Source organism: Macrobrachium nipponense, chromosome 4 (genome assembly GCF_015104395.2).
Source record: "Macrobrachium nipponense isolate FS-2020 chromosome 4, ASM1510439v2, whole genome shotgun sequence".
Lineage (NCBI taxonomy): Eukaryota > Metazoa > Arthropoda > Malacostraca > Decapoda > Palaemonidae > Macrobrachium > Macrobrachium nipponense.
In genome coordinates this window covers 52,363,287-52,380,688 of record NC_061100.1, presented here as the reverse complement: position 1 = coordinate 52,380,688, position 17,402 = coordinate 52,363,287, and the positions used below count along the sequence as shown (strand labels likewise).

General features: G+C 37.3%; 1 protein-coding gene across 5 annotated transcripts in view; it reads right to left on the bottom strand.

The window, feature by feature from the left end:
• Positions 1-17,402, bottom strand: part of LOC135210928 (fat-like cadherin-related tumor suppressor homolog) — a 736,096-nt gene that overhangs the window by 248,953 nt on the left and 469,741 nt on the right. For all 5 annotated transcript variants that reach the window (XM_064243897.1, XM_064243900.1, XM_064243901.1 and 2 more), the window contains 3 exons: positions 15,516-15,655; positions 11,460-11,716; positions 10,814-10,958 (listed from right to left, as the gene is read on the bottom strand). In XM_064243897.1, coding sequence (XP_064099967.1) covers positions 10,814-10,958; positions 11,460-11,716; positions 15,516-15,655 — 542 coding nt within the window. The remainder of the gene's footprint in view (positions 1-10,813; positions 10,959-11,459; positions 11,717-15,515; positions 15,656-17,402) is intronic.

Sequence of the window (17,402 nt, the reverse complement as noted above, 5' to 3'; positions counted from 1 at the left end):
AAGCAAATAATCTTTAATGAGTTCAAATAAAAGTCGATAAAAGGAAAATTGACCAAACAAAATCATGAAAATAAGTCAATTATAGATAAAAGAGAACGACCAAATAAAAACGTCAAAATAACTAACTAGTCTATGAAAAACTGACCCAAAGGCAGAAGATTCCGGCCAGGAAATAAATCAGAGCACAAGAGGGAGAACAAAAGGCATCGAGGAGCATAATTCAATTGATCACCGCCAGCCACGGAACACCGGACGAAACACCAATCATGGCGATGGGAACAAATGGCAGCGTGATTACCATCGCCTCCAGAAAGGGATACAATATCTCAGCCCCGAAAGAGGAGCGGCACAACAAATAACCGAAAAATCCAAGGGGGCCAAAGACAACAAATGATTCCACCGGCGGGTTCTTCAGTCGCCCCTGCAGTGGACGGTCCCCATTCCAATACTCCTTCCCATTCCCACCCGTTCCTATCTAATGCACCGCCACGCATTCCCATTCTCTCCATGGTTCACCCATTTCCGTATTGGCTCCTGGTAGAGTGCAAGGGGGGAGGGATACAACCCCCCCCCCCCACCCCACCCCATCCCATCCCACCCACCCTCCACCCATCTTTGCCGTCACAATACGTAGGAATTTACGACTGGAAAAACAAAAGAACCAGCGATAAACAGTATTATTTATTCCCTTGGAAACATGGAAGAACGACCGACGATGTGTTATGAGCGCAATTGTTCGGGCGCTGTTCATGGATGAAATGATCATTGTAAATGAGCATTTATGCGGCATTCAGCTTAGACACACACGTTACACCCACGATTAAAAGCCAATTTGCACGCAACGCGACAAACCGAGAAGGAACTCACGATTTATGCATTACATAAATATGCATATCATTTATATATGAAGGTGAGCTTGTACATGCTCATCTGAGAGAGAGAGAGAGAGAGAGAGAGAGAGAGAGAGAGAGCAGCTGTGGTGTGCACTACATTCCTGAACTCTAGTCTAAATACACGTTATCGACGTCGGTTACTCTAAAACCCTGAGATGTCAACGACTGCACACATGCAGATACGCATTATGTTATGCTTTTAATACATGTAGTACACGAGAGCACCATGTTTAATACCTTATGAAAAGTCGGAATCGACGCACAACATAAAGACCGCAAATCCACACACTGCGGCTAACCAAGAAATGAAAAGCTGCCGGCGCTCACGTGTAAAACCATCACCCACCTTAAAAAAAAAAAAAAAAAAAAAAAAAAAAGATCGTGCAGGTTACCGACGGCGATAAGACCAGTGGTCAATTTTACTGCAAACGAACACCCATAGGCCATAACTATCACTCACATATATGCGTGCGTGCGCTAAGCCCATTGGATAAAAAAAAAGTTGGGGGGGGGGGGGGGGGGGGGGGGGGGGGGGGGAATTAAATAGAATACAGCAGAAAGACAAGCACACAAATGAAATGTGTAATATGCTGCAGCTTCCCTGCAAGCAGTTTAATATCCTTTCCCTACTTTCTAAAACCCTTTGGAAAACCAAGATTTTTCACAAATCAGATCAGTCATTCCATGACATGTGAACAGGAAACTGTCTAACCAATAACGAAGCATGCACATAAATATTAACTTCTAACTATGTACTATGCTGCCTAAATTAAGACAGATTCTTAAAACGGGCGCAGGGAGGCTATAGTAGATTCACATCAACAGTGCATTTGATGTCTAGGCCAGTCCCTTACGATGCTCCTGATTGGCTGTTGATAAGCCAATGACAGGGCTGGAAACTCTCAGTCTCTCGCTCGAGTTCACATAGGCAGGATGTATGTCCCACTTATCCTGAGGGATACGTCTTTCAGGAGAGGTGGGACATAGATCCTACCCATGTGAACTCTGGAGAGAGACTGAGAGTTTCCAGCCCTGTCATTGGTTTATCAACAGCTAATCAGGAGCGTCTTAAGGGACTGGCCTAGACATCAAATGCGCGGCTGATGTGAATCTTAGTTCCCCAGCAATGGGGCTCTGTCTTCTCTGCGCCCAGTTCCAGGGATCCCTATTATTCTGGCGCTAAGAAACTGACTGGGTGATGAGTTGATTGAGAGGAATGAAAAGGAGGGCGACTTTGCAAATTGACAGGAGAGAGAGAGAGAGAGAGAGAGAGAGAGAGAGAGATGAGAGAGAAAGAGGAGAGAGGAGGGGGGGGGGGGGGGTGCGGTTACGAGGCGAAACCATAACTGTATTATCTACGTCTCTGAACGAGTAATCTACATGGCTACCTACGTCCCTCAAGACAAGGGCCACTATAAAGAATACCCTCGCTGAGCTAAAAAGCAAATACCTATAAATTGCATGTAACAAAATGCAAACTCATAAATTAATAAACTTGAATCCATTCCTGCGAACACTTGTTAAACCGGGACAATGCTATAATCTAAGCCGTTTGTGTTATGTCCGTACACACACACACACACACACACACACACACACCATGCAAGTCTCAGGGCAAGACAGAAGCCACCAGCTCGACAGCAGCAGCAGGTAGGTAGCTATCACTCACAAAAGAGCCTGAACCAATCAATAAAGCTATAGTAGGCGAAGTTCCCGGAACTATTGCCGATCGTCGGGAAACACATTCACGATGTCATACTAGAAGCTCACTAGAGAGCTAAGTGCCGTGAAGCCAATATGAATTATCTCAAGGACGTTGGTGGAAAGCTCCGCTGCCTGTCCTCTATGGTCGTTATTAACACACCAGTGCCTGCCGAAGATGGAAGCTGAGGAGGAGGCTCTTTCGTCCTACTTCTCATTTCCTTCTTCTTCATTACCCTGATCGTGCTTCAGGTATTATATTCTCATTCATTTTGTGCTCAGATCTATGTCGGTAATCGCGTGGAAAGACGAATTCTCGGTAGTGTTGCGTTCGCCAACTTTCTAATATACACATGCACACATAAACGGAGTCACACAGACACAGACACACATATATATCCCACACACACACACACACACACACACCACACACACACATATATATATATATATATATATATATATATATATATATAAAATAAAAGGAGCCCATAAAAACGCCAAGAATTTCTGTATTTAAGACTGATGTCTCTCTCTTCAGGTATACAAGAGATCCATACCCTGTTAATCCATTTTAGGCCACCCTCACTGATAATAATTCCTCTTTAATCCTCTTAGCGTTGGTTGAAGGAAGATTTTATCTATGACATCTGAATCCTTGGCACCCTTTGAGAAAATCCTTAAATCCACGTAGAAAGGTACTTGTTCCAAGTCCCTGTTTCACTTAACTTTCTACCGTGGATTTAAAGATATACATTCTATATATATATATATATGTATATATATTATATATATATAATTACATATATATATATATATATTATATAATATTTATATAATCATAATGTATAATTTTTTCTCCCACTAACCAGAGAGATTACACCTACAGTACAGTTTTACTCCATGTGTTAAATTTTACATGGCCTCCTGCAGATGAAGGAAACACGAATGGGGAGTTAGTTAGAAGCAGGCAGCTTCTCCATGAATAACAAAATATACAACGATATCATTCATTATTTGAATCTTCACCGACACGAAAAAAAAATGAAGACACGGTTGAGGATGCCGGTGTTGTCATGTCCTCATCTACATGACAGAGGAAAAGTTCGTTCATCTCCATGCGCCATCTCTCACCATTCACTGGACGGTTTCAGCCTCCAATTCAATCTAGAACACCAATTTACACGTCAGCAGGGCAACAGCAGTCATTATTTACGAGGAGTCGCCGAGAGAGGAAGCTCTAGTGTGATGTTTCGCGATTCGACCAACTCACCTTCGATGCTTAGTTTGTGACATCGTCAATAACAGGAAAGCGTCACGCACTCCATTTGTTTCCTGGACCATGCCTCCCTCTCTGTGCCTCTCTGTATAAATGCATACTCGCGCGCGCGCGCCCGTTTACCTACCATTCTCAAAGTTTCACACTCAAATTTGTACAGGTCTCTCTCTCTCTCTCTCTCTCTCTCTCTCTCTCTCTCTCTGTGTCCCTCTCTCTCTGCAATTCAAATCCTCGCTCCCTGAGACTGTACTGACTTCTTATCTGAAATCGCTATCTGTACTCCGGCTCTAACGCCCCTCTCTCTATTAGACCTTTTACGGACTGTTCTATGAGCAAGAGACTGTGCTGGCATAAGGCCAGCTTAATCTTCAACAACATATTAGATCTTTTATACGTTTTGTCTCATTTCTGACTTCACTCTATTCTAAATCCTAATATCTGTCGCTCTCTGAATTATTGACATCTTCCTATTCCATATTTTTCATTCTTTGTATCATATACTCTCCCTGAGAGAGAGAGAGAGAGAGAGAGAGAGAGAGAGAAATTTCCGCCTGAATCCTTGGCAAGATCCTCCTCCTCCTCCTCCTCCTCCTCCTCCTCCTCCTCCTCCTCCTCCTCCTCCTCCTCCTCTTCAGCTTGAGATACTTCATCACGCCGTCGGCAGCAGCTTAAGCCACCACTCGACAATGAATGCCTTGCCAACTCCTTTAATATTAAATTATATTATGAGATTCTCTATCTTCCTCCTCCTCCTCCTCCTCCTCCTCCTCCTCCTCCTCCTCCTCCTCCTCCTCCTCCTCATGACTCCCGACGCATTTCGCATCGCCCAACTTTGGGGCACGAATAAATTGTCCGACCATAACGCATACAAAGAATTATATGTACCAGTCTTACGCCCATATTTACGAGAGTTAAAAATACTCAATATCGCCTTGACCAGCATTGAATGAGGCGTCGAGAGGTGGAGTGTTCAGGGCATTCGAGTTCATCTGCCTCTTCTTCTTTCACGGTTATCCGAGACCCTCCATAATGCGGTGCATTATGAATTTTCCTTCACCTGAACAGAATGTATATCAACCTCCCTTATGTGACTAATGGGTTCCGCTACACACAGATTAAAATGTACTGAGAACAGCAACCTCCCAGCGAGATCTACGTCTCCAAGATATATTCTGGAAACGGTGAAAGCGAGAGTCAGAGGGACTGGAAGGGACAAACTTCCCTTCTGACGAAGCCTGCAGGGTAGTTCCTTGCTTCCGCTCCAGCGTCCTTTCCCGGAAAAAGCGTTGTTATTTACTACAGGCAACTTGAAGCACAGTGCACAAGTGCATAAAATACAGCCAGGGTGTTGGTGCATGCTGGCATGCATTTTCTTTTTTATATCTATTTCTGTCTATATACATGCATACATATATAATACATACATACATACATACATACACACTCACATATATATATATATATATATATATATATATATATATATATATATATATATATACATCGAGCTACAAATGTCAATTAATATCCAATTCGCTCTATTTCGGAATTGATATATTTTCATATGTTAGCCGAAGGGGAATTTTTAGTTGATAATAATTTCGTCCTCTCGTGGGTTCGAACCCACGAAAGGACGAAATTATTATCAACTAAAAATATATCAATTCCGAGGTAGAGCGAACTGGATACTGTAGGACTTTTTGTAGCTCAATGTATGTATATGAATCACGGTGATGTGATGCAAGTTTATATATATATATATATATATATATATATATATATATATATATATATATGTATGTATATATATATATATATATGATAATATATATATATATATATATATATATATATACATATATATAAATGTATGTATGCATGTATATAGTGTTGTTCTAGACTCGGAAATACTGCAGGAAAAGTCTGCAAAAGACGAATATTTTAAAGAGAGCTTTCTCTAGCCAGTACTGACTTGAAAAATGCTAGATATGGATAGCAAAATCTCCTTTCTTTATGTGTATTTATCAAGTGACCCCACGATATTCTTGATTTTTTCATATACTCGTACATATGTGTGTCTGTGTTTGTGTGTGTGCTTGTGCGTGTTTATGGTTATTGGGTGACACAGTAGCATAATTAATAACAGGCAAAAGACGGAACGCATCTGATTACCATCTTTTCTTAGTACACAGATATTCATGCAAATCAGTACCGAGAATCATTTCCCGAAGTAATTTCAACATTTCATAACTGAATTGCTAAGTGAACGAAAACTTAGAAATCAAGCATAAACTCCCAGGAGAATCCAAAGACAAAATAAACATGAATAAATGACAGCACTCTGCGGGAAGTTTTAAATGATGCCAAGGGCAATCATGTCTCTAGTTCAGGGTACAGGAAAATTTCCAAAACAAGCCCGAGTCTGTGGCACACGTGATCCTACTCTCGTTAAATCTCAGCGGCATTGAACAAATAAATCACACAAAGGGAACTACATTTCAATTCACTTTCAAACAGAGGGTCATATAAAAAAAAATACCAACTAACTCTGGTTACAGCGCCGTTGCTCTGGGACACAAATGGAGAGGAAAGAGATATTCTGCGAGAATAAACAATACAGTAAATCCACGAGATCACAGCGCTGATGCAGTACTGTATTATATCGGCTAAAAGCTCTATTTATCACGAGTCGGATTCTACGACTTAAATGGTATGGGAGTTTACAAAACATGGCCACTTTGCTAGAAAAAAAATCGATCATAGTAAACCAACAGACGTTACATAAAAGTTGGTTGGACAGGAGAAAACATTCCGGTCTGGTCAAAATCGTTGCTCGTACCGAGTTACTACGCGCGTTTATCATAGAAAAAAAAATTGTTTTTATAATCAGATTTTTATGCTATGTAATTATCCGTAGGTATAAACTTGCTTGCATACATATGAAGTGGAAGTATAAATTGAAATCGATTCATATGTATAGTCGTTCGTTAATGAGAGAGAAGAAAGTTTCTTTTTCATTCCTCCTCACCTTGCTACACCTTCCGAAATAAGGCTCCCTCTCTTCTTTAGGCTTGTCTAATCAAAAACACCTACCTTAAAATCCCTACTTATTTATGAATGTCCTTTTCTGCCGACCTGATCTTTTAGCGTCATGGACCTTTGAGGGCAAAACTTCACTTTCGGAGGCAAGTAAACCTTCCCTGTCCACACCACCTAGCTGATATAATGCTTTCATTTGTTATATAATTCAAATAAACACGTTCATTCTTAACCGTCAAGGTATGACTCTCAGTTCCGTAACTCGCCCATACTGACAAAAGGCTTTATTATCTTGCCAAGTTGACGATTGTATCATTGGTAAATCAGTCATAAAAAAATAAGCAAAATAACCTTATCAAACTATTCAATACTTCGCCAACTTAAATTTCAAATTAGTCGTGAAACTCAAATAATTTAATTGGCCGATCGCACGCGCCAGCTCACACACACAAATACATATAGCACATACATCTAAAATATATAGTATACATATATGTGTGTGTGTATATATATATATGTATATATATATATATATATATATATATATATATATATATATATATATATATACGCGTGTACATATAAATGTGTGATTACATGCGACAATAAGAGAATTTTTTTATGAGAAAAGCATAACCTGCAAACAACTTGGCTATCTCAGATCATCTCAGGATCTTTTAACAGTATGAGAATGCTGTAGGATCACAAGGCCTTCGATGGGTTTAATCCTTATGGCGCATTTCCTGAAGGACGAATATTGCATGGAACATCAACGTTGCATCTTGCAATACAAATGCAATACAAGTGCGAAATTTTCTGAAGATGAGGGTGATCCAGCGTCATTAATGAGACATTAAGAGACTATCAAAACCCATAAAAGAAAGGAATATTGGACGGGAGAAATACAAGAAAGAAGAAAAAGGAAGGAAACACTTATGTGTCAATGTTGCGCATTATAGATAGGTTTCTAAGCTATAGAAAAAGTATAAACTAAAATAAAACTAACATTTTCCGAACATTGAAATTGTAATCTGATACTTAGTATGCTGACTGATGAACTAAATGTTGTGTAAACTAGACTCCAACAACAAGAAAAAAATGAAAAACTTTTTTCCGCAACGCTCTTTTCGACATAAAAATACAAGGCAGGAAAACAAAAGCAAGGCCAAACTTAAACTACATAAAAGGGAAACTGTATTTATTATTTTGTGAAATACCTGTTTTTCCTGTTTACCGTTTGCCGTTCATGCATAGCTACGGAAGGAGTAGCGCCTTCCAGTATATCAGGAACTTTATAAAAGGAACCCATAAAAACACCAAAATATAGAAAGAAAGTACTATATTTCTGAGACTGATGTCTTTCCCTTTAGGTGGGTAATGAATGAGAAAAGCTACAGAAAAGGCAATATTTATACCGAGATATCCATTCACAGTTAAGCCATGTTAGGTCACTCCCACTGATAATTCCTCCTTAATCCTCTTAAGCGTTGGTTGAAGGAAGATTTTATCTATGACATCTGAATTATCAGTGAGAGTGACCTAAAATGGTTTAACTGCGGATGGATCTCTTGGTATAAATAACCCCTTTTCTATAACCTTTCTCATTCCTTACCTACCTGAAGAGAGAGACAGCTGTCTCTGAAATATAGTACTTTCTATATTTTGCCGTTTTTATAGGCTCCTTTTATTAGATAGAATTTGTTGTAACAGAACATTTTGACAAGTCATATTATATGGTTTTAGGACAGTCGCGTACCGGACATTTGCGTACCTCCAGTATTATTTTGACGTTACCTTATTCTCTCTCTCTCTCTCTCTCTCTCTCTCTCTCTCTTCTCTCTCTCTCTCTCTCCCAATTACACCTTACCTTCATTCTAAATAAGCTGAAAGGTAGTTACCACAAATAATAATAATAATAATAATAAAAATAACAATCTTTCCTAAAGCAAAAGGGTTGTTACTATGAATTAAACACAAGAGTTGCTTGGTAAACAAGCTGAAAGATAAGTACCATAAAAAAAGCAATTCCAGTTCTCCCCAGCGGTGTGTACCACAAACATCTAATGGAATTAGGTTTTCATACATTATTTCTTATTTCGGAAATCATGGTTAAGTTCCGGAAATCTAACACTGGTGGAAAAATATTTGTAGACGAGGAAAATTACAGTTACCACTATCATAAGAAAAACTCTGATGAAACAAAAACATACTGGAGGTGTGTAGTGCGATCTTGTAAAGCAATGAGCATTGTCATGGCTCCTCAGCTGCAGAAGTCAGAGCACAAGAAGCTATGTCCCATTTGAAAACTTCTTCAGTGTCAACAAATGAACCATCAAGAAGTCTTATCGGAGAAACGGTCGCTAAAGATGATGAGTATTCCTTTTCAAAACTGCCATGTTTTTCATCAATGGGAAGAAATATACGTCGATGGAGACAAAAGGCACATAATACAGCCCCAATCCCACGGCAAATAAATCATTTTGAGATTCCGGAATGCTACTGTTTTCTCGCGACTGGGGAAAAGTTCCTTGTGTTTAATTCTGGCATAGACAAGAACAGAATACTGATCTTTGCAACCGATAACGGCTTAGAAGATTTAGCAAATTCTCCTAACTGGGCAGCAGATGGCACTTTTAAAGTCAGTCCTTCAATATTTTATCAACTATATTGTATCCATACACAAGAGGATACATTTAGTATTCCCAGAGTTCTTGCCCTCCTCCCGGGAAAGACAAAGGAAATATAAATTCGTCTTTGCAACTTAAACCGCAACTTAATCCAAAATCTTTATTAACTGACTTTGAGATTGGAGCTCAGAAAGGTTTTATTGAAAAGTTTCCAGAAGCATCAATAAGTTCATGTCTCTTTCACTTATCTAAGTCAATTTTTAAAAAAATCTGTGACCTAGGATTCAGACACGATACAAAGAAGATGAAGCATTCAATTTAAAAATCAGATGTTTTTCTGCATTGTCATTTCTTCCTTTAAGTGATGTCGTTGAAGGTTTCATTGACTTATCTGACGATACTGATTTACCATCAGAATTTATCGCGTATTTTAAGATGACTTATATTGGCCAAGTAAGATGAAGAAGAGGAATAAGGATGGAACCAGTTTTTGCTACACCGTCATGGAATGTTCGAGAAAGAGTTATTAACCAGTTGCCTAGATCTAATAATAGTTTAGAGGGATTGCATAATGCCTTGCAATATTCTTTATCCTGTCAACACCCCTCTATTTGGAAGTTAATTGAAACATTGAAAAAGGAGGAGGTCATTGCGTTAAAGAAAAAAAGCGACTTTCAACGAGGAATTCTTGCACGGCAAAAAAACAAAACTGCTAATGAGAGAACCCGGGCATTATTGGATAAATATTCTCCTGAAGACAAGATCAAATTTTTAAAGGGGGATAACTCACAGTATTCATAAATTTTGAATTATTTTTTAAACTTGAAATTTATTTTTTTAACCTTTAATTATTACTTTTTGTTAAATTTGTAATATCTTTTTTTAAGACCTAAATAAATAAATTTACAATTCCAACAAATCTATTTCGTTTAACCCTTTAATATTAGATGTGATTACTACCTTTGCTTTTTTATATGTAGGGTAATAATCTTTGAAAAAAGTCATGGTAGGCAAATGTCCAGGTACGCAAACGTCTGGAACGCAAATGTCCGGGACGCAAATGTCCGGCCACATTATATATATATATATATATATATATATATATATATATATATATATATATATATATATATATATATATATATATATATATTATATATATTATATATATATATTAGTAATATATATATATATATATATATATATTTACCTGTATGTAAGATCATCGCAAAACAACCCCAACACTTGACTCAAAGTGCTATCATGTCACTTACCTTGGCATTAATCGTATTTTCAAAGAAGACCGGATGGTGGTCATTATCGTCAGTGACTGTCAGTAGCACCCGGGCGAAGTCAGCGTTTTCTCGACGTCCTCTGTCACGACAGCTGACTGTCAGCACATGAGAGCTGCACACCTCCCTTGGGAAGATAATTATTTTGTACGTTTAGTAAAAACGCCTTAGCGAGCAATTATATGCTTTTTACTTAGGTAGCTGTGGGGAAACTTTTACTTCGATGACACCTGACATAATAATAATATAATAATAATAATAATAATAATAATAATAATAATAATAATAATAATAATAATAATAATGAGAAGAAGAAGAACAAGAACAAGAACAAGAAGACGAAGAATTTAAAAATCCGAAGAAAATCTTATGAAGAATATTGGGTCTCCACAAAAGCTGTGGAGTACAAAAAACAAAATAGGCTACAATGAAATCAAACTCACTAAAACCTCTAATGCCTGATAAAAACAATTAGGCCTCCTATACTTACCTAACAAACTGCGTACCGGCCCAAGCTCTACCTAAGTCTTATCTAAATATAATCGTACTCCGCTCTCATACTTGGAAGAAGTCAAAGGTAGAAGAAGAAAAGAAGAGGCGGAGAGGACAGGGAAAAATCAGGACTTACCTATCGAGGGGCATGGCCACGATGATATCCCCAGTAGAGGAATCGATGGTGAACAGCCCCTGGGACGCCAGCGAATCGGAATGGTGGAGGGAAAAGTAGACTGAGGACGATGGGGTAGACGGAGAGTGGTCCTTGTCTCTGCAATGGAGGGCCAGCACCGTGGCCCCAGGCTTTGTGCTTTCGCTCACGCTGCCCTCGTACACTCGGTCGCTGAAGACGGGACGGTGGTCGTTGGCGTCCATCACTTCCACCATGAGCTGGGAAATGAGTGCACGGAATGGTTCTAATATCAACTATAAACACTTCCTCTACATATTTTTTGCATGTTCCTACAACTGACGAATTAAGAATGGTCCCCCTTCCGGAAAACTTCATCACATTTTGCTATTTCAAAACGTGTGCATTTACGTAGTATACACACACACACACACACACACACACACACACACACACATATATATATATATATATATATATATATATATATATATATATATATATATATATACAGGCAGTCCCCAGGTTATGACGGGCTCAGCTTACGACGTTCCGAGGTTAAGGCACTTTTCAATTATATTCATCAGAAATTATTTCCAGGGTTATGACGCATGTTCCAGGGTTACGACACATACAATACTGATCTGGCTGATGAAATATGACACCAAAAATGCAAAATAATCAATATTTGAAGGTTTTTTTGATGAAAAATGCAATAAGAATGCAGTTTACATAGTTTTCAATGCACCCAAAGCATTAAAAGTAAGGCTTTCTTAGGATTTTTTAAGATGTTCCGGCTTACGACGATTTTCGGCTTACGACGCGTCTCAGGAACGGAACCCCTGTCGTATATATATATATATATATATATATATATATATATATATATATATATATATATATATATATATATATATGTATATATGTGCACATAAAATCACTTTCAATCCCAATTTTGACCGCGATCAAGACAAGGTGAAAGAGAGTAACAAAGAAGGAAACTTGGAAGATGCAAACAAAGTTCGAATTCCAAGGGCGAGAAACAAGAAATGTGGAGGTTACTCAGCATAACCCTGAGGAAGAGCCACAAAAGAAATGTGTAGAGCCTCATCCCGACGAAGACTCATAAAAGAAAGTAAATATGTATGATACATAGCATATGAACGAGGACTCGACACAAAGAGAAATGTGAAGGATGCAGAACCTAATACCGAGGACAGAGCACGAAGGGAATGTGGAGAGTCCGCATCCTAATCTAGAAAGAGACACTGTTCTTTCCCTGAATGGATACAGAAGCTACTGGTGAGTCAGTCTATTCCTTTTAGTGATATATGATTTACTGAAGCAGTTACAGTCTTATGCTAATTTCTGATATAAAAGAGCGGACAGAATGAGGTAGAGAAATAAGAGATAGGATAGAGTTGTATATGAAACAAACTGGCTTTGATTGCCGATCTAGAACAGCGATAAAAGAAGCGCCTCCTGACCTGTATGGGATTTCAAAAGGCGAAGGACAGTGCCACTATCAACCTCAAATAATTCACATGACGAAAAGATCCTACAATTACACAAACTACTCTATTTACAAATTCAATTTTAGCATGTATCAGTTATGTGATTTCCACACGTTAAAAGCAATTTTTCGCGGAAAATAATTTGATAACGTAAGATAACAGGAGAATAAGAGGAGAGAATAGAAAGAGAAAGCGACAAGGGACGTAACCAACAGGAAAGGAAGGACATTAAAGCCATCTTGTAGCAGTGTTCTGGAATTCATATCGTTCAGATGTTCATTAGTGGAATCCACTTGCCAGTAATACACCCTTCTACCATTAAACTGTCATTTAGAATATGTCAGTACAGTAATAATATTAGAACGTATGCAAGCAAGGGCTAGAGAGTGCGCGCTCACAGAATTACATTCATACACAGAAACACATAAATGCACGCAGAAACAAAAACTAACTGTGTGTATATATACATATATATATATATATATATATATAATATATATATATATATATATATATATACATATGTAAATAATATATATATATATATATATATATATATTAGTATATATATATATATAGTATATATATATATATATGTATATATATATATAGTATATATATATATATATATATATATATATATATATATATATCTATATTCAAACATAAATAAAAAAAAAAGATAGGGTCCTGATTGCTTTTCTCTGTTCGGGCATCTTCAAAAAGATTCGTACAGTTACTCGTATGAGAATCATGACTTTTGTCTGATTCATCCATGGGTATTTTTATTCAAGTATGTTCTGCTACTATCATGTAAGCGCTCACGAACTACGCACGCACACAGACACACACTTTTATATATATATATATATATATATATATATATATATATATATATATATATATATATATATAGATATAAATAAGGCCGAATTCTGGACACACCAGCTTTTTATCTGACCCCAAAAAGAAATAAAAGACCGAATCGCAGACAAAAGGAATAATTTTCCTTTCTAAATTACTCTCAGCGGAAAATGGGGGACATAACGAGGGAAAAATATTTTTAATCTCTTAATAGCTTCGTCCAAAGAGTTAATTATGAATATTCAGCAATTTAGAGAATGAGTGAAGAATATTTCTGTCTCATGCCTGATGAGGACTGCCAACTTTATAAGTTTGTAAACGATTAATGTAAAATCCTGATTGAAATATATATTCCATATATATACATATACATACATATACATACATCTATATTTACTAAACATTTCGATTTTCATTCTCTCTTTTTTTTTTAAAGAATATAACTTTCGTACAACTATAAGCAATTAATATTTTGCATATCTAAATATGTTTACATCCATAAGGCTTTCAACAGATAGTGTATCCTTGAATAAGTTCATAGTACTGTATATAAAAATACATTTATCACAAAATGGATATCTATTATAAAAAAAAACTGATGTGAATTGACCCTCTTAACTATAAATTCGAACTAATCGTGTAAGAATTCGTCCAGCCGTGCATCTGGGGATTGGTGATGTTAAAATCCGTATCCACAGCAAGCTAAAATAAGCTAACAAAAATACACGTTCTTAGCAAACGTGAGCCACTTTAACATATCAAAATTCTTTTCATGAATTCGAAAAATCTACATCTTACAGTATTTCCCATAACTACCACCATTCGTGCACACGAAAAAAAACATTATTATATATATATATAAAAAAAAAAAAACATAAGTAGCTTATGTCGTTTTTCATATCCTGTTTAGATCTCGGATGCAATTGTCGTAGTATCGATCGTAGGGTGGCAGACAGAGAGAGAGATGGATAGATAAAAAGAAAGAAGGAAAGAAAGACAAACAGGAAAAAACAAACAAGCAAAGCGAGCTAAAAGATCCGTTCTATCATACAAAGCAATTTTTCTCTTTCCCTCAATTTCTTTTATTTAAACAAGTTATGAAAGAAACAAAGCAAACCACATTAAAATATCTTAATTGCTTGATTGAAATCTTTATGTATGATTTCATTTCCATTTCTATGTTAGCTGAACTTGTGATCGTTGGCATATTCCTAGTTGTTATAGTTCTACAGCAATATTCCTAAATGACAGTTCGGAAAGAGAAACCTCGAGAATTAAACAAAAAAATCCATCTTTCCAAAGTCATTTCATGTATATTATTGCCAAAGGGATGAACATCGTAAGGTACAACCAACCTATAAATACCATAATTCAAAGTATATATTGTCTACATTGAGCTTATTGTCTGAATAACTAAGATACCTGTTTTTCATGAAATTCTTGGTTCCATTTATATGACAATTGAAAAAATATTGATTAAATTTCCTTTCTTCATCCTTTTTATATAGATAAAGTTTTGATTGACACTGGCATTATACAAGCCTTTCACTTTCTTCCCTTAGTTTCCTGATTTTCTTTCGTTTTTCCCCCGACTCTCCCATCTCTCGTCGTTTCATTCAGAATCACCCCAGTGTTCGTCTTATGATCACCGTCATCATCACATCACCGTCATCATACAAACCTTAGTGGTTGTCGTGTAAACGCCGTCAGTAGCTGCAATGGTCAAAGTGTAATGGTACTGGTCTTCGTGATCGAGGCTCCGGGCAAGGCTGACCAATCCGCTGTCCACTCCCATGTTGAATCGGCCACTATCGTCGCCATCTGTACCATGAAATAAATACATTAATTAATAAATTAATTAACAACTACTATGTAAGAGAGGGGTCGGAGGGTCTCCAGAGAGGAATCTAGTTAATAACAAATATGAAACGCGAGATAAGATTCTTAAAAATTGATTTTGGGGAAGTACTGATGACAATGAGATTATTCATGTTGGCAACGTGAAGTAATAAGGTACTCGACTCAGCTCATGGCATATATAATTAGAGAATGCAGATACCTCAGAAACACTACAAAATCCATAAGATGCCAAATATCCTTCGAAAATCTGCAATTTTTGGCTAAAGCTTCACATGTGGTTTTCCTTATTTTTTTTTTTTTTATCCTTCGATAAAAAAATTAAAAGTTACACACTTGGGACGCGCTGTTTACAAATGTTATTAAAAGTTTCTGATTCTCACTCTAAACTCAAGAGAAATTCGGAAATATATGTTAGGGGATTTGAGCTAAAAAATACATTTGCCTTTTCCAAAGCCCCCACACTTCAACTTATTCCATAACGAAATATTCTAAAATTGAGACGTCACAGCCTTAGAAAGATTTTTCAAACTGAGAAAAAGACTCGTTATCTCTGACATAAGCAGGAACGTCGTAGAATGTAGACACTTTGAGTGATGTAGTACTGCGCAGCCTCCAGTCAATCTGGATGGAAATTTAGCCAGAGCAAGAGAAACTTAGAAGAATTTAAGGCACAGTCATAAAAAAATAAAATTTTAGTCAGGTAACAAGAATGGGGAATGGATATTCAACAATCTAGCTACTGATTTCTCGCTGAGCGGAGCAAAGCCTCGAATGTTTAAAACTGATTCCAAGAGGCTATGGAGCTGAACAGAATTCTCCAAAATACCGACGACTGATGTTACTAGGCTCTGCTACTTCAGTTAAGCACAACCAAAATATACATGACACTTATCAGGAAAAAAGGGTCATTATCATATTATATAAATAAATTGACTAAAGTCAGTTCCACCACAGTGTAATAGGAGCTGCAAAACTGAATAAAGCGAAGACTAGAAGGGAATCACTGGGAAAGGAAGCCGAGGACTAACTATGTTAAAGAGGAACAGCAGCCTCCGAGCAGAGCACTTGAAATACAATCTAACGGCATTTCTGAGGCTACAACAGCATTCCGTACCAGAAAACGAACCACGTACACACCACAAGCACGTCGTTCACGTACACCTCTTACTGGAAATTCAAAACCTCGGAAGAAGAAGAAGAAGAAGAAGAAGAAGAAGAAGAAGACGGCCATGCCTTTTTCACATACAAAAAAAGAGATGGGGAAAAGAAGCAATTTTCCTAACAATGTAAGTCATGTCAATGTCAAATAAGTTATGCGACGAGAAACATTTCCATTGCATTCTTGATCGTTCTATTTTTTTCCGGTCAACAGCTCGCTAGTTCCAGAGAATTTGACTACCAAATGCAGAAGCATCACGCAATTACATTCGGGAGCTCTGGCGACAAATAAACAGGAGCAACAAACAAAACAATTAAAGCCAAGACTAAAAGGAAATGTCAGATAAACGTTAGTCTGGACTTCAGCAGCAAAATGCCAAGACTCCCTCCACAGAATCATTTTTGCACTTTAGACCACTGCAATATCGGCAAAGTTTGATTCATCCGGGTATCCTAACAATAATTCTAAGAATAAATAATCCCAAGAATAAATAATCTTCAGACTATGAGAGCACAATTATCGTGACTCCTCTTGACTTAAGAAAACAAA